General features: G+C 44.0%; 1 protein-coding gene and 1 pseudogene across 3 annotated transcripts in view; one reads left to right on the forward strand and one right to left on the reverse strand.

The window, feature by feature from the left end:
• The window catches only part of Setdb1 (SET domain bifurcated histone lysine methyltransferase 1), a 46,286-nt gene extending 28,959 nt beyond the window's left edge, over window positions 1-17,327 (reverse strand). Inside the window, exons 1-5 of one of the 3 annotated variants that reach the window (XM_036189588.1) lie at window positions 17,117-17,327; window positions 16,039-16,307; window positions 13,515-13,666; window positions 1,976-2,010; window positions 200-299 (exon numbers count right to left, since the gene is read on the reverse strand). In XM_036189588.1, coding sequence (XP_036045481.1) covers window positions 200-299; window positions 1,976-2,010; window positions 13,515-13,666; window positions 16,039-16,298 — 547 coding nt within the window. In that variant the 5' untranslated portion in view covers window positions 16,299-16,307; window positions 17,117-17,327. Of the gene's footprint in view, window positions 1-199; window positions 300-1,975; window positions 2,011-13,514; window positions 13,667-16,038; window positions 16,308-16,868; window positions 16,995-17,116 lie in introns of those variants that run through there. The other 2 variants (XM_036189587.1, XM_036189589.1) reach the window with 2 other exon arrangements.
• On the forward strand, window positions 6,506-9,937 carry LOC118585502 (annotated as a pseudogene).
• Window positions 17,328-18,617: the final 1,290 nt, after the last annotated feature.

Here is an 18,617-nt window from a genome sequence, read left to right on the forward strand (position 1 = left end):
AGTGAGTTCCAGGAAAAGGGCGCAAAGCTACACAGAGAAACCCTGTCTCGAAACAAACAAACAAACAAACAAACAAACTAAAGAAACTGACAGGATTAGAACAGGATTTTGAGACGCAAAGCTGATTGTCAGTAACATTGTCAGTAACATTTCAGAAAGAACACACCTCTCATTTATGTAGCTACCCCTCAACACTAACCTTTATGTAGATCCTGGGAACTGCTTTTCTTGTTGACAGCATCCATGAACTTCTGGACATCCTGAGCTGATTTTCTTAAGGCAGCCATAGCTTCACGGAGCTGTAGGAAAATGGAAGGGAGGGGGGAGGGGGAGGGGATGCAGTTATCAGGAGTTAAGACACAATGAGAAGGCCAGGGACTTAGGGAGACAGTGCTAACAAGCACAGGGACCCCTGGTTCACATCCCTAATGCTGCAAAATAAAATAAAATAAACAAACAGGAAAAAGAATACTATCTGTGAAGAACTTGTCTTCAACAACCAAAAGAGATTCAGTTATACTTGGAGGTAGAGGAAACTTCTCAATTTTCTGCATTTTTGCAATACCCACAAGAAGATTGTAGCTAATGGGGCTTACTACACGGTGAGTACACTGAAACTGACTGTATGCTCAGGCCACTTTATTCCCACTTTCAAAAGCTTCTTTCATGTTTTTAAAAGATAGGGTCGTCTGAGCTGGGTGGTGGTGGTGTACACCTTTAATCCTAGCATTTAGGAGTTAGAGGCAGTTGGATCTGAGTTGAGGCCAGCCTGGTCTACACAGATCAAGTTCCAGAACAGCCAGGGCGAAACACAGAATCCATGGGGGGTGGGGAGGGATTGGAATAGTGTCATCTACATTCCAGGCCTGCCAAGAATTTATTAAGTAGCTGATGATGACCTTGAACTTCTGATCTTTCTGCCTGTCTCTTGAGTATGGGTTATAGGCACACACCATCACAAATCTATCTAATGGTGCAGTACTGGAACTGAACCCAAGGCTTGCTACATGCTAGGCAAGCAGTGTACCAAATGACTGACATTTACAGCCTACCAAATTCATATGTATTCTTTTAAACAAGGTACCATGAATTTTTGGATAATTTAAAAAATCTATCTTAGATCTGTTTATTTGTACAGTGTGTATCTGTCTGTATATATGTGTACCACATATGTGCTTGCTGAAGTCAGGACATTAGATTCCCTGGAACTCGAGTTATGGATGGTTATAAGAGATCATGTGGTGCTGAAAACTGAACCCAGGGCCTCTGCAAGAGCAGTGAGTGCTCTTAGAGCCACAATTCTAGCCACAGATTTATTTTTGTTGTTGTTATTATTATTATTATAATTACTAAAGTTGTTGTAGCTCTAGCTAGTCTGGAACTCCTTGTGTAAATCAGGCTGGCCTCAAATCCACTGAGATCTACCTCCCTACCGGATTCTGCCTTCCTAGAGATGAAATTAAAGGTGTGTCACATGCTTAGGAAAATTTATTGTTTTTAGTTATTATTATTCTTATTATGATTATTATTATTAATATTTTTTGTGGAGCTGAGGATCGAACCCAGGGCCTTGCATTTGCTAGTCAAGCACTCTACCACTGAACTAAATCCCAAACCCATATTTTGCTTTTTTTTAAAAGACAGGATCTCTCTACACAGCTCTAGCTGTCCTGGAACTCACTATGTAGACCAAGCTGGCCTTGAATTCGGAGATTCAACTGCCTCTGCTGCCCCAGTGCTGGGATTAAAAGTGTGTGGTACCAGGCTTGACTTTGTGTTTTATTATGTCTGTGTAAGTGAATGTCACTTGTATATAGGTGCCTGCAGAATCCAGAAGAGGGTATTGGCTCCTCCCAACAAGGTACTGGAAAATAACTCTAGTCCTCTGCAAGAGCAGTCTGCTCTCTGTAAGCACTGAGATACCCCTTCAGCCCAATTTCACGTTTCTTAACTTCCTATAGCCAACCCAACTAACCTTCTGGTCTTTTGGAGTTCTGCTCCCAGCATCACCTACGGAAGAAAAGAACTTTAATGAGTATACAGATATAAGTACTGGAAATTTCAATGAAGCAATAATTAAATGAACTCAAATTATAAGTAGGAAAACATTATTGATAAATTCTGGGATGGCTGGGTGGTGGTGGAAACATCTTTAGTCCTAACAGAGGCAGGTGAGATCTGGTGCCACCTTCTGATATGAAGGCATACATGAGAGCAGATCACTGTATACAAAATAAACCTTTTTTTGATTGTTTTTTGTTTCAAGTTTTTAAGTTCAAGGCCAGCCTGGTTTACAGACTGAGTTCCAGGACAGCTAATGCTAAAGAAAGGGACTCAGTCTCAACAAACAAAACAAAACAACAACAAACAAACAAGTCTGGAGATGTAGCTCAATGGTAGAGTGCTTGCACAGCATGCGTAAGGCCCTGGGTTCGATCCCCAACACCAGTAAGGAAAACAAAATGCTCCAAATAAATACACGCATGAAAATATTGAAGGAAAGCAGGGCCTGGTGTCAAAACCTCTGAACCCAGCTACTTGAGAGACTGACGCAGGAGCATGGCACCTGCTGTGGCTACAGAACAAGAAGTAGGCCAGCCTGGGCAATTTAGACCCTGTCTGAAAATAAAAAGCAAGGTAGGGCAGGAATATAATGAAATATTTAGGCCAGGCTAGTTTACACGGTGAGTTGCACACCAACCAAGCTCAAAGGCCAGGGACTGGAAAGAGGGCTCAGTGGCTAAGGGCTTCTAGAGGACCCAGGTTTGGTTTCTATAGCCATGTCAGCAGCTTACAACTTCTTGTCACCACATCTCAGAGGCTCTAGTATCCTCTTCTGAGCTGAGTCCAGTTATACTTACACATTCCCACACACAGACAGACAGTTTTAAAAGCATATAATAACAAATAATAAAAATAGGGGTTGGGGATTTAGCTCAGTGGTAGAGTGCTTGCCTAGCAAGCCAAGGCCCTGGATTCGATCCTCAGCTCCAAAAAGGAAAAAAAAAAAAAAAAAGAAAAAGAAAAGAAAAATAATAAAAACAAATCTTTAAAGAGCAAAACTAACATTAAGAAAGTTTTTTTTTTTTTTAGGATTTATTTTGTCTCCAAAGAGAGTTCCAGGAAAGGTGCAAAGCTACACAGAGAAACCCTGTCTCGGAAAACCAAAAAAAAAAAAAAAAAAAAGATTTATATCAGAAGAGGGCGCCAGATCTCATTACAGATGGTTGTGAGCCACCACGTGGTCGCTGGGAATTGAACTCAGGACCCCTGGAAGAGCAGTCAGTGCTCTTAACCTCTGAGCCATCTCTCCAGCCCTGCAAAACCAACATTTAAACCCCCAAACCAACCAAACAAATAAGCATAAAGCAGGTGGGGTCACATATATGAGTTCCTAGGCTCAATTCCTAGTATTGGGGAGAGAGGGTAGTGAAGAGGATCTGGAAATAAAAACAGTAAATGCCTGCCAGTGCTTACCTCTAGATGAAGTACTGAGACAGTCTATAACACTTAAGGTATTCATCATCCATTTGAATCTCTCTCTCTCTCTCTCTCTCTCTCTCTCTCTCTCTCTCTTTTGGTTTTTTGAGACAGGGTTTCTCTGTGTATCCCTGGCTCTCCTGGAACTTAGGCCAGGCTAGCATAGAACTCACAGAGATCTGCCTGCCTCTGCCTTCTGAGTACTGGGATTAAAGTGTGTGCCACCACTATCTGGCAGCCTAGTTGAATTTTTATAGTAATTATTTATGAATTATTCATACAACTTAAAAACAAGATGAGCCTAATGAACTTGAGCAAATGCTCATTTCCTAGAAGAGCTATGCAACAGAACTATTGATGATAACAGAAAGTCCCACACTTACACTGTCCACTCCATTAATACCAGCCTACTTAGTGCACAGGAAGTGTGGCTATTTTATCTAAGGAAAGTCATTCTAAAGTTCACTTAATTTAAATAATTCTTGTCAGGTGGTGGTGCACACTTTTAATCCCAGCACTCGGGAAGCAGAGGCAGGCAATCTCTTTGAGTTTGAGGCCAGCCTGGGCTACAAAGCAAGGTCTAGTACAGCTAAGGTTGTTACACAGAGAAACCTTGTCTGGAAAACACAAACCAAATCCATGTGCATGGAGTTCATGAATTTCAGTCCACTGATCAGACCGTGACACTGTCATGTTGCGCTTACTTTCAGAACATTTTCATCCGTCCAAAGAGAAACTCCATGCTCACTACCCATCATTCCTTTCCCTCCACTTCCCTGAACCCAGGCACCCAGAAATCTACAGTCTGTCTCTATGGATTTGCCCGTTTTGGACATTTCATATAATCGACTCATATAACATCTGTGGCCTACACAGGTCCATCTGTTGTAGAACATGTCAGCAGTTTTACAGCTGAATAGTAAGTACGCCACTGTAAGCAGACACCACGTATTCGGCTGAACCATTCCTCAACCCGTCTGCTTCTACGTTTTAGCAGTCATGAATAATGCTAAAAGAAGCATTTGTATGCTTTTTGTTTTTGAGAGTGAGTCTTCATGTAGCCCAGGCTACACAGTATTTGTTTACACTCTGTGAAGCTGTATCGCTGAGATTGGTTTAATAAAGAGCTGAATGGCCACTAGCTGGCAGGAGAAACAGGCAGGGCTTCCAGGGGGAGAGAGGAACTCAGGGTTGGATTTAGGTGGAGAGAAGACATCAACGAGACACTGAGGGAGTCAGACACACAGAATGGAGGACAGGTAAACAGCCACGTGGCAGAAGGGAGATTATTAACAGAAACAGGTTACGTCATAAGAGCTGCTTGGGAACAAGCCTAAACTAAAGGCAGACCTTTCATAATTAATAGTAAGTCTCTGTGTCATTATTTCAGGGCTGGCAGCCCAAAGAAAGTCCAACAAGAGAGTCAAACACCACCAGGCTGTCCTGGTGTTTACCATGTAAGTGGGAGCTGGCCTTGACCCCATGATCTCTATGGCGTCACCTCCTGAATGCTGGTTTTACAGGCATGTAATACAGTTAAAAACTGGTTCTGATTTACATGTCACCCCATGACGAGTGATGCTGAGAAATCTTCTCATGTTTTATTACCATCTACAAATCTAATCAAGCCAGGTGTTGTGGCACATGTGTAATCTCAGCATTTAATGGTGAGGCAAAAAGATCAGGAATTTAAAAGTCATGTTTAGTAACACATTAAGTTCTAGGCCTGCCTGGGTTACAAAAGACCCTGTCTCGGGACAAACAACCCCCCGCAACAAACAAAACAAACTCGAAACTATCCATTAAAAGCATTTGACCTTCCTCATTTTTGAGATAGGGTCTCATTTTGGAGCCCTGGCTGGCTTAGAACTTGCTATGTAGACTAGGCTGTCCTTAAATTCAAAGAGATTCTACAACTCTGACTTCCAGTGCTAAGATAAGGGGCATGTACTATCACATCCAGCCCCTAAACCTTAAAATAAAATTATTTTCATACTATAGAATTCTTTCTATATTCTAGGCAATAGTAGACCTTTCAAATTTTGTCTTTGCTTTTTTTTTCTCCTTCAAATTTTATTTATTTATTATGCATACAGTGTTCTGTCTGCATCCCTGCAGGCCAGAAGAGGGCACCAGATCTCATTACAGGTGGTTCTGAGCCACCATGTGGGTGCTGGGAATTGAACTCAGGACCTCTGGAAGAGCAGTCGGTGCTCTTATCCTCTGAGCCATCTCTCCAGCCCTTTGTCTTTGCTTTTGAGAAGGCCTCACTCTGCCACTAAGGCTATCCTGTAATCAGTTGTGAGACACTAGATTATACAGTGTACAGAAATGTCACTGTGACTGGTTTAATAAAAAGCCAAAAGCCCAATAGCTAAGTTGGGAGGTCCAGGCAGGACTTCCAGACAGAGAGCACTCTGGGAAGAAGAAAGGGGGAGTCCTCAGCTGGACGCAGAGAAAACAGGATATGCAGGAGAGGTAAAAGCCACGTGGCAGCATGTAGATTAACAGAAATATGTTAAAGTTACAAGAGCGAGTTAGAAACAAGCCTAAGCTAAGGCCGAGCTTTCATAATGAGAAGTCTCTATGTCATTATTTAAGAGGTGGGTGGTAGGACAAAGACTAGTTACTGTAATCTTTCTACTGAACTTTATGAGTCACTGTTTCCAGAAAAAAAGAAAAGAAAAAAAAAGAAAGAAAGCAAGCAAACCCTGTCAGGAGCAACAATCACTGGTAAACATAGGAAGCCTGGAATTCTCATACTTCAACCTTGAGAACGTTATGTATGTCAGTCAAGTGTTTTATCACTGAGCAATCTCCCCATCATTGATGAAAATGTAAACTGGTATTACTGCTCTGAAAAAAACGTGGCAATTTTGCCTAATAAGCAAAACATATATTTACTACAATGCCTACAAAAACATTTAAACAAAAATGTTCACAGCGGCATCATTCATAACAGCCCAAACTGGAAAGAGCCCAAATGTAGGACAACTCTAGGGAACTGGTGTTTTCCATCTGGATCATGGGGATCCAGCTCAGGTCATAGGCTTGATGATAAGTACTTTCACTGGGTGAACCATTTTCCCAGTCCTGTTCTCAACTTGGCCAGAGAGCTTCTTTTAACAGTGGGCAGCAGCAGTTAATGCAGACTGGAAACTAGTCAAAGCACTTAGAATAAGCGACTGTGCAGTGTTAAGCCCTAAAAGGGACACCTATAAGCACCCCAGCCTGCACTGCAGAAAAGGGGGTAAGATGGGGGAGGCGTGCTAGGAAAGGCTGTCTTCTGAACATGCTAGGGAGGACTCTGGGACTCATCAACTCAGCAGCTCTGCTCACCTACCCAAGACCTGCACAACATCAAGTCAGTCAACATTCCATCAAGGATGGGGGAGGGGCACCAGGCCCCACCCCTCGCTGAGGAACTACTGGCAGTTAAAGGCTGCTGGGGGAGGGGAACCATTTTTCTTCAGGGATGTAGCCACTGGTAAGTCGCCCATAGTCCAATAAAGAACTCCACACTCACGCATGTGCAAGTGTAATGCCCATGAGAGAGCCCCCATCCCCAACAAGACCACTAATGAGCCAACTTCCAATGTAAGAACAAAAGGTTTTGTTTATTCTGGCCTAGGCAGGGACCTCCCCAACACCACTTTACAGTAGGTGAAAAGAGGTAAGGTTCCGAGCACCCACTTTAAGGGGTTTACATAGGAAAGGTTCACAGGCAGAAGGTTTCATATCTCGGGGGCTAGGGATGAGATAAGCATAAGGTTGCTAACAGCATGCTAACAGGGTTCTGGGTATCTACAGAGACATAAATTTCTATTCCCTATGTCCTGCTTTTGTTGATACATTCAGATTTATTGTTGTAGTCCTACACTTTCTCAAGTTCAACCCATTACTCTTTTTTGTTGTTGTTGTTTTGCGAGACAGGGTTTCTCTGTGTAGTTTTGGAGCCTTTCCTGGAACTCACTCTGTAGCCCAGGCTGGCCTCGAACTCACAGAGATCCGCCTGCCTCTGCCTCCCGAGTGCTGGGATTAAAGGCGTGTGTCACTACTGCCCCTTACTCTTTATATCTTGTTTTGCCAAGTCTAGGATACCTATTTTCCCACAGGTTCAACTTTTGGTCAGTTCAAAGAAAAAACGCTGGTCAGCAAATATCTCCAGAGGGAGAAGGGAGAAGGGGAAGGAAAGTCTTTCAAGATGGCTACTAATTTCTCCCTTTAACAAGCAACTCTAATTAAACTCTGTGGATTAAAAAATAAAAATTAGCCAGGTGGTGGTGGTGCTCACCTTTAATCCCAACATTCGGGAGGCAGAGGCAGGAGGATCTCTGTGAGTTCAAGAAAAAAAAAAAAAAAGAAAAATGAAAAAACAAAACAAAACATGAAAGTTGAAAGGGGAAAGAAGGCGGGTGGTGCCCCCCCTCCACCGGCAGCGGCACATGCCTGTAGTCCCAGCACTGGGGAGGCAGAGGCAGGTGGATCTCTGTGAGTTCGAGGCCGGCCTGGGCTACACAATGAGTTCCAGGAAAGGCGCAAAGCTATACAGAGAAACCCTGTCTCGGAAAAAAAAAAAAAGACAGGGGAAAGAAAGTTGGGAAGAGGAAAGATTACAGACAGTCTGGGAGCCAGTTAAGAGAGGGGTAAGGGGTCTGAAGGTGTCAAAGGCTAAACAGGAATTTATTAAGTGTTTACACACTAAGTTTGGTGATGAACACCTATGATCTTGGTCCTTGGGAGTCAGAAGTGGGAAGAGTAGGAGTTAAAAATAATAGTGTCTTAAAAAATAAAAATAAAGAGCCAGGCATGGTGGTGCATGGCTAAAATAATTACAACCCTTGGGATGAGGAAGCAGCCTGCTATGGCTGCATAGTGTGTTTGAGGTCAACCCGAACTTCATGAGACTTTGTCTCAAAAGAACATTCATTAAGAAATGAATGAACAATGAAAATCTGGTGCATATGTAAACAGAGTATTAGTCAACCCTAAAGAAGAATGAAATCACATTTTTAGGAAAACAGAAGGATTGGTGATCCAAGACAAAAACAAGCACAACACACCACTCAAATACAGGATGACAGTTCACGTAACTAACAGAGATTATCTGTCAGATGCCTACACCCCCATAGAAGGGATATGAAAGTCTGCACAGCATATGCACATGAATTATGTAACTAACAGAGATTATCTGTCAGATGCCTACACCCATATAGAAGGGAATATGAGAGTCTGCACAGCATGTGCACATGAATTATGTAACTAACAGAGATTATCTGTCAGATGCCTACACCCACATAGAAGGGAATATGAGAGTCTGCACAGCATGTGCACATGAATTATGTAACTAACAGAGATTATCTGTAAGATGCCTACACCCACATAGAAGGGAATATGAGAGTCTGCACAGCATGTGCACATGAATTATGTAACTAACAGAGATTATCTGTCAGATGCCTACACCCACATAGAAGGGAATATGAGAGTCTGCACAGCATGTGCACATGAATTATGTAACTAACAGAGATTATCTGTCAGATGCCTATGCCCACATAGAAGGGATTTGAGAGTCTGCACAGCATGTGCACATGAATTATGCTCTGGCCTGCTGCTGGCCCTCAGGCTTCTCAACAGGATTGCCATGGACAAGATGTCAGCATTCTGGCTAGCCCCCTGGGGACCCACCCAGTGTGCTGTCATCTTATGTAAAGTCCCCTTTAAGAGGAAACCCCTCCCCCTTCTCTCCTCTCCCTGTCCTTCCACTAGGCTGCACACCTGTTTTTCTCCCCCCTCCCTTTAATAACAACCCTTTCCACATGGATGCCCTGTCTGCATGGTGTAACTTTCCACGTGGATGCCGTCTGCCCACTGTATCTGCATGGTGCGCCTGTCTCCTCACCTTGTCTCAAACCAGCCAAGGTTGCCACACGCTGACAAGCTCCATGAAGGGCAAGTGGAGGTGACTGAAGATGAGTACAGTGTAAAAATCATTGATGGTCAGCCTGATGCCTTCCCTTGCTATTTGGATGCAGGTCTTGCCTGAACTACAACTGGCAATCAAGTTTTTGGGGCCCTGAAGGGAGCTGTGCAAGAGGCTTGTCTACCCCTCACTGTACCACACAATTCCGAGTAGGAGTCAGAAAGCAAGTCTGGCGAAGCCCATCAGAGGTACAGCATGGGTCAGAACGCTGCAGACTACATGCATACCAATGGAGGAAGAAATGGAGGAAGAAACAGTTTTCTCAGTTCATAAAGAGCATCGTGACTCCAGACATGGTGGTGAAGATGCATATGAAAGCTCATGCTACTACCCAAGAGAATCCAGCCTATGAGAAGCCTAACAGAGAAGTGAAGAAGAGGTGGAACCACCCCAAAGTGTCTGTTGCCCAGAACAAAGACTGAGATGCTCAAGAGGGCAAGCTTCCTCAGAGCTTAGGAACAGGCTGTTGAAAACTAAAGCAATTTTCTATGAAGATTTTTTTCATAATAACAAAGTTACTGACCAAGCAGAAAAAAACCATCAAATGAATAATGAAAATCTGGTACACATGTAAGTGGAGTACTATTCAACCCTGAAGAAAAATGAAATCACGCACTTTCAAGAAAATAGAAGGACTTAGAGTGGGTATTCAACAAGGTCATCAATCTCAGAAAGGAAAGACAAACATTTCTTCCTCATGTTTGGACCTTAGACTACAATGTTTGCAATGTAACATACACATATAATATGTAAAGATGTCCGTGTAGGTTCAGCACAGCATGTAGAAAGGCGAACAGGAAGGCAGCACTGCGTGACGAGAAGAATGGGACGCAGGTGAGAGACACAGAGGACGGCATAGAGCTAACTTCCCTTTCCTCTTCACTTTTCAAGACACAGTGTCTCACCGGGCGGTGGGGGCACGCCTGTAATCCCAGCACTGGGGGGCAGAGCCAGGCGGATCTCTGTGAGTTCGAAAGGCGCAAAGCTACACAGAGAAACCCTGTCTCGAAAAACCAAACAAACAAAAAAAGACAGGGTTTCTCTGTGCAGCCCTGGCTGTCCGGGAACTCACTCTGTAGACCAGGCTGGCCTTGAACTCAGAGATCTACCGGCCTCTACCTCTGCCTCCTGAGTGCTGGGATTAAAGGTGTGCAGCAATGGCTAAGGATAACTTTTTCTTCTTTAGCTGTCACAGATTTTTTAGTTTTTGTTTTGTGTGTGTATGTGTGCCTTAACAAAAGTACAATTGAGAGTGTATGTGTGTGGTCTTAAGTATATCAAAGTGTAATTGAGGACAGGCATGGCGCACATGCCTTTAATTCCAGAACTTAGAAGGCAGAGGTAGGCAAATTTCTTGTTTCTCTCTCTCTCTCTCTCTCTCTCTCTCTCTCTCTCTCTCTGTCTCTGTCTCTGTCTCTGTCTCTGTCTCTGTCTCTCTTTTCCATTTTTCAAGACAGGGTTTCTCCATGTAGTTTTGGTGCCTGTCCTGGATCTGGCTCTACCTACTGAGTGCTGGGATTAAAGGTGTGCACCACCACCGCCAGGCTGGTAGGCAAATTTCTAAGGCCAGTCTTGTGTACATACTGATTTCTAGGCCAGCCAGGGCTACTAGTGAATAATTGACAGTCAAAATAATTGAGAGTCAAAAGTGCAAAATCCAAAATGAAGCTCCATAGCTTCAGAATGGCTACACAGAAATTCATATATAGACTTTTGGTCTAGACTGTGTTAATCTAGCTGCATGATGATTTTTATTTGCATGTTCTTTAAGATAGTTATTTTTATTTTAAAACTAAGTGACAGGACACACACTGCAAGTTTCTAACGAAAGTATGGAGAAGGCAAGATCAGTAGTTGTTAGAAGTGACCATGAAAAGTGAGTCAAATAGGCCAAAGGAAGACTGTGAAGTGATACAAATTTTCTGAGCTTAGATTACTACATAAATGTACTAAAACTCAAATCATATAGTTAATATGTATATGGTTTTTTAAAGACTTATTTATTTATTATGTATACAGTGTTCTGCCTGCATGTTTGGTGAATGCCAGAACAGGGCACCAGATCTCATTACAGGTGGTTGTGAGCCACCATGTGGTTGCTGGGAATTGAACCAGGTCCTCTGGAAGAGCAGCCAGTGCTCTCAACTTCTGAGCCATCTCTCCAGCCCCACATGTATATGTTTTATGTTACATGACTAATACCTTAATGCAATCCCATATAACAGAAATCCCAGCACACAGGAGGCAAAGGGAGGTGTTTCACTTTGAGTTTGAGGCCATTCTGGTCTATGTATCAAGTTCTAGGAGCCCGGACTACATAGTTGAGACTCTATTTCAAAAAACACCAAAAGGCTGGGGAGATGGCTCAGCAATTGGGAGAACTGGCCATTTCCAGAGGAAACAAGTTTGAGTCCCAGCACACACAAGGAGGCTGACAAACAGACAAGACTCAGTTTCAGGGGATGCTATGTCCTCTTCTCGCCTCTGTGGATACTGGGAACACACATATTAGACATGGTAGACATATATATCTGTATGCAAAATATCTATACAAGAAAAAAAACAACAAAAAGCAAAACACCACACTTAAGAGAAAAATAGGGGTTGGAGATTTGGCTCAGTGTCAGAGCACTTGCCTAGCAAGTGCGCAAGGCCCTGGGTTCAGTCCTCAGCTCTGGCAAAAAAAAAAAAAAAAAAAAAAAAAGAAGAGAGAAAACAAGAACAAAAACAAAAAACCATACAACACCCCCCACCCCCCCAAAAAAAAACCCACAACAGCTAAAAACCAAACAAAGAAAAAACAAAAGACAAAACCAACTGTTATGGAGTCCAAATAAATGCTAAATTAGCCTATTAAGGTAAGCTATAGCCACAGAATAATTCTGATGTGCTGGCCCATGTCTGTAATCACAGCACTTAGAAAATAGAAGCACTGCTACAAGTGTGAGGCTAGATGCTCTACACAGTGAGCTCTACACCACCCAGGTACAGTAAAATCATTCGTATCTTAAAAGCGCTACAGAGACGGCTCAATGAAGACAGTGCTTGTCACAAGTCCCAGGTCCTGCAGTTTGGATCCTCAGAGCCCAAGCCTGTAATCCTAGTACTCACAAGGGAAAGACACATAGTCAGCTGGCACTCTACACAAGCCAGAGCTGGCAAGCTCCAGGCTCATTCCATAATAAAGTGAAGGAAGAAAGCTGTAAACCTCTGAATTCTACATGCAAATACACTTACATACATATATGTACCCACACACCCAAACATGCATATGTGCACATATACTGTGACTATTAATGTCAAATTCACAAAATTCAAAATTACTTGGGAAATGCTATTCTGTGAAAGCCAATGGGGAATGATTTTGATTGTATAGAGGTAGAAGGACCTGCCCACTGTGGGTGGTTATTATTCCCTAGACTTCACAAAGAGAAAAGAGCTAGCTGAGCAGCAGCATGAGGTATTCTCTCTTTGTCCCAGACTTGGGATATAATGTGACCAGATGCCTCACGCTCCTGTCTCTGTGCCCCCACCATGAGGGTCTATGATCTGGAAATGTGAACCAGAACAATCCCCCTTTCCTTCAGTTGATTTTGTCAGAATATTTCATCATAGTAACTGAAAAAGAAATTAAGACATAGGCAAACCTCATATAAACACATGGGGAAAAAAACAGAGAAGAAATAAACTTTACCTGAAACGGGAAAAGGAAGCAGTCAGGATACAGCATGCAGGAAACATTTATGGTGCTAATAACACTTGCTTTTTTCCGTTATAAGCCAGGCGATCTGGTAATGGGATTATTGACGATGTGTTCCTAACTTACTACCTACCTACCCGCTCATCTTCTAGTATTACAGCTTCCATTCTAAGAACTAACGTACGTACTTTCTTTCTCTTTTTTTTTTTTTGGAATTTTTGAGACAAGCTCTCACTGTTTAGCTCTGCTGTCCTGAACTCACAGACATCTGCTTCTGGAGTGCTGGGACTAAAAGTGTATGCCATCACGCCAGGCCTCCTCTGAGAATTTTCTAACTAAAGCTTCATCATTTACCTGAATCAATACTGAGGACATCATCATCTTCATCAGGAATCTCAATTATTTCTGTAGGCTGGGAAGCTTCATCCTCGGAGCTACTGTCATGATACTGTAGTCCCAGCTTAGAGTAGAAATCCTTCACCAAAGACTCACAATTAATCACTGCCCTAATATTGGAACACATTAGAAAAGATCAAAGCCAGTGGAGAAAGTAGGTATTAGAGCATTAGAATTTATATACATTTATGAAATGCTAAGCCTAGGAGCTCACACCTGTAATCCTAGTACTTAGGAGCCTGAGATACCAGAACTGCCTAAGTTTGAGGTCAGCTTGGACAATACAATGAGTTCAGGGCCAGCAAGGTCTATAGAGTGACAAACTTTTAAAAACAGCAACAACAAAACAGTAAAAAGGAATTATATATATTTAAGTGTAGACTGTTTGCCCTACGTGTTCCAAAGTATCTACTTAGCATGCTTGTTTCCGAGCAATTACTACATGAAACAACTTGCCAGAGTTGTATCTTTCCACCTGCTGGAAGTCAAAAGACCTGGCCCTAATTATATGGATTTAGGAACTAAGAATAAGGTTTTAAATAGTGGCTTAATTTCTCCAGGAAGGATGGCACACAACTTCACCTTTAATCTCAGGAGCAAAGGCAGGTGGATCTCTGAGTTTGAAATCAGCCTCATCTATAGAATGAGTTCCAAAGCAGCCAGAACTATGTAAAGAGACTCTGTATCAAAAAAGAAGAGGGGGTCAAGAACATGGTGGGGAAACCCACAGAGACAGCTGACCAGTGCTAGTTGGAGCTCACTGACTCTGGACTGACAGCTCAGGAACCTACATGGGACTGAACTAGGCCCACTGAATGTGGGTGACAGTTGTGTGGCTCAATCTGTTTGTGGGGTCCCTGGCAGCAGGACCAGGACTTATCCCAGGTGCATGAACTGGCTTTTTGGAACCGATTCCCTGTGGTGGGATACCTTGCTCAGCCTTGATACAATGGAGAGAGGCTAGGCTCTCCTTCAACTTGGTATGCCAGACTTTGTTGACTACCATAGGAGGCCTTACTCACTCTGAGGAGTGGATGGGGGCAGAGTGGGAGGGAGGTGAAGAGGTGGGAGAAAGGGAGGGAGGGGGAACTGGGATTGGTATGTAAAATGAAAAAAAAAATTTAATAAATAAACATTTTAAAAAAAAAGGAAAATAGGGGCTGGAAAGATGGCTCAGCAGTTAAGAGCACTGGCTATTTTTCCAAAGGACCCAGGTTCAATTCCCAGCACATACATGGCAGCTCACAACTGTCCCGAACTCCAGTTTCAGGGGGTCTGACATCTTCATACCGACCCACATAAAATAAAGTTAAATGAATATTTTTTTTTTAGAAAGATGCTTTTTTAAAAGATTTATTTATTTATTATGTATATAGTGTTCTGTCTTCACATATCCCCGCAGGTCAGAAGAGGGCACCAGATCTCACTACAGATGGTTGTGAGCCACCATGTGGTTGCTGGGAATTGAACTCAGGACCTTTGGAAGAGCAAGCAGCGCTCTTAACCTCTGAGCCATCTCTCCAGCCCAGTAAATATATTGTTTAAAAAAGAAAGTAAATAAAATAGTGGCATCAGTTCACTAGTTCATCAACAATCCAAAATTCCCCCTAAGTGCAATACTGACATCATCTACCTAGTTATCTGAAGTGCACTGGCAATCTGAAACAGATATTCTGGAGGAATTAGGAATTTATTAATGTTACACAGTTAAAGGCAGCAAGTTGAGAGGCTGAAGATGTAGCTCAACCAGTAGAATGATTGCTTAGCGCTTGGTGCTATCCCAAACACAATGTAAATTGGCATGCTGGTCCACACCTATATCCCAAGAACTCAGGATGTAAAATGGCAGGATGATCAAGAGGGTGGAGATCATGCTCAGCTACAAAGCAAATTCCAGGCCACACTCTGGTACTGGCAAGAACCTAATAGAGCAATCCAAAAAGCTAGACTGTTTTTACTACTGCACCTGGGAGGCAACAGCAGGCAGATCTCTCAAGTTTCAAGCCAGCTAAGACTAGATAGATCCCGTTTCACAACAAAAAGAAAAAAGATGGTGGTGGCCCACACCTTTGATCTCAGCACTAGGGAGGCGAGGCAGGCGGATCTCTGTGAGTTCAAGGCCAGCCTGGTCTACTGAGTGAGATCCAGGACAGCCAGGGCTACACAGAAAAAACTGTCTCAAAATACCACCACCACCACCCCCCAAAGGGAAAAAAGAAAAATAGAAAACAGCAACTCCACAACCTGGCGATCTTACTAAGGAAACAGTTTCAGTACAGGAGGAACACAAAGGAATTCAAGCCTTTACCCTCCCCACTGCTGACCATGTGCCAGCTACCATATACACCAGGGGAAATGTATGCTGTAACTGCACTATAAACCCTGAGGAAGTAGAAGGTCCCACGTGACTCAACTTTGCCATGAACCATCACCCTAGCAAGCCCGCAAATGGACTTTTACCGTGGCTTCCATGAGTCCTTACCTGGATGCATCATCAAGTAGCTGGTCAACATAAGCCACCTCAGACTCTTTCTGTACCACCCACGTCTCCAGCTCTGCTAGCTGCTTCTTCCGCTGCTGTATGCAGTCCATCTTTTCCAGTTCTTCATCAATGAACTGACGAAGTTCCTCCATTGAGATGCCCAGCTCTTCCACCACTGCCTGCTGCAGCTCAGCAATGTCTTCAGAGTCAGCTGCAGCTGTTGCTGCGTCCAAGCTAATGCACCCAGGGAGGGAGGACATGCTTTTGCCCTGCGCGGAACAAGAAACAAAATCGACTCTAAACTCTAAGCTCAACTCACAGGCAATTTCAGGCTCATCGTGAAGCGCACTCCTATCCTGCGACCCCTTGTTCACATAGTCTGTCCTCTCTCCTCCTCTCCAGAACGCGATCCCGAGATCTTCTAGGGAAATTCACCTTCTCATGCAGACCAACGGGCCTGAATAAGAACTAACAGCCTAGAGGGCTTGGAGAGCACCGATACGCAGTAGGGAGATGCTCAAAACAATGTTTCAGGAAACCGTGGAGTGCTTCTCCACAAGGCAGTCCTGTGAGCTACCGTGTTCCTTGTTAACTAGAAAGACGACTCTGTCTCTACACTGTCCAGTGTCCCGAGTTAACTAATTCCATCTCGGTTCCTTTACTGCTTTTCTCGCGTTACTTTGCTTCCCTGTGGAAGGTAACGCTGCGACCCGGCAGGGGGACGGCTGCACAGGCGAAGGTTCTCAGCTGCACCGGCCCCGGAGTCTACGCCCGGCAGAAAGCCGAGGAGAGAGAAAGGAAGGCAGACAGACACACAAGGCCTTTCCTACGTGGACAGAGCGAAGCTTGCAGCAGCGAAGGCGGCCACCGCACATCCACACTGCAAAGGACGCGCGCGGGTCCTGGCTGCCGGGGCCGCCCGGGGAACGCCGCAGCCCCGGGGCCGCTCCCGCGCCTCGCCGCTCGGCCTCACGCCCACCCGCAGCCGCCGCCGCCTCCGACCCGCCCGCCGCGCTCGGCCCCGCCCCGCCCTCTCCGCTCTCCGCCAAGCGTCCATCCCAGCGGCACCGCAGCCCACCTCTGTCCGTCCTCTCCGCGACTCCGGCTCCCAACCGCGCGGGCTGCGTCCCTCCACACGGACCCCAGATTTCGCCTCCAGGACTCGGCCTCGCCGACCAACACAGAACACGGTGGGAGAGGTAGCGGGGATGGGGAAACAGCGTGAGGGAGACCAGGGGGAAAAGCAAAAGGGAGGCCCGGAAGCAATGTCGCGGGCCCTTCCGGTCGCCGCGACGGTAGCCCGAAGGGGTCAAATTTCATAGTTTGGCGCTGCGGGGTATGAGCTGTGGGAAATTAAGATTACGCATGCGTCCAGCAGGGCACTTCCGGAGAAAGATGGTTGGGCTAATGGGTCTTTCTTTGTCAGGAATGTTTTACTGAAGCTTCTCCCCAACTAGTAGCCAAAAATAGCTTATTTTTTTTAAGACTTATTTGTTTTGTTTTGTTTTAAAGCTGTTATTCTTAGCAAAATTAATGGGTGTGCATTTCAGGAAGTTTGAAAACTACAAATAAACAAAAACAAAAAAAAAATCAAAATTCCGAGATTATGTGGTCTTTCGTCCTTCACAAGTCTTTAATGTGTGTGTGTGTGTGTGTTATACAAAGGGACTCTTGTTTTTTGTTATTTTTAAATTTTATATGGTATGATAGATGATTTGCCAATAAGTTGTTTTTATCTGACACTTCATCAGCTTCTCTCAACATAGCCTCATTGCTTAAATGCCTGTTTTGTGTCTTTAAGCCCCTCAAGATCTTGAATCAGCCTTTCCTTAGAAGTTTCTTTCAAGCTGGGTGGTGGTAGTAGACCCTTCAATCCCAACACTTAGGAGGCAGAGGTAGGAGGATCTCTGAGAATTTGAGGCCAGCCTGGTCTACAAAATAGCCAGGACTGTTACACAGAGAAACCCTGTCTGGACACCCTTTGCCCCCCAACTCAAAAAAAAAAAAAGTTTCTTATGAGGGGGTTGAGAATTTAGCTCAGTGGTAGAGCGCTTGCCTAGCAAGCACAAGGCCCCTGGGTTCGGTCAGCTCTGGGAGGCGTGGGGGATTTCTTTTTTCTTTTCTTTTTTTTCTCCTCTTGTGGTTCTTCCTCCTCTGGCCTTGGTTCTTTCTCAGGGTTTCCTTCCTTTTTGTGGGGTGCAGAGTGGGGCTTCACCTTGTGTCTGTTTCTCTTGCTTCTTCTTTTCTTCACTCTGTCTAGTCATCTTTGAATGTGAGCATTTTCAGTAATGATCTGACCAGGAAGCTCCCCTCCCTCCCTTTTTTTTTAACCCTCGGGGAATGCTAAAAACATCTTTTTATCATAGTGGTTTTAATATAGGGTCTTAATATGTAATTTTATCTGGCCTGGAACTTGTAGACCAGACAAAGATCTGTCCCTGTTTTCCACGTGCTGGATTAAAGGTATGAGCCACCATACCCTTTGGTATGTATATCTTTGATATATCTGGAAACCTGTTTCTGTATTCCGATTATTTGAAAGAAAATGGCCCCCAAAGGGCATTTTACTATTAGGAGGT

Source organism: Onychomys torridus, chromosome 6, assembly GCF_903995425.1.
Source record: "Onychomys torridus chromosome 6, mOncTor1.1, whole genome shotgun sequence".
Taxonomy (NCBI): domain Eukaryota; kingdom Metazoa; phylum Chordata; class Mammalia; order Rodentia; family Cricetidae; genus Onychomys; species Onychomys torridus.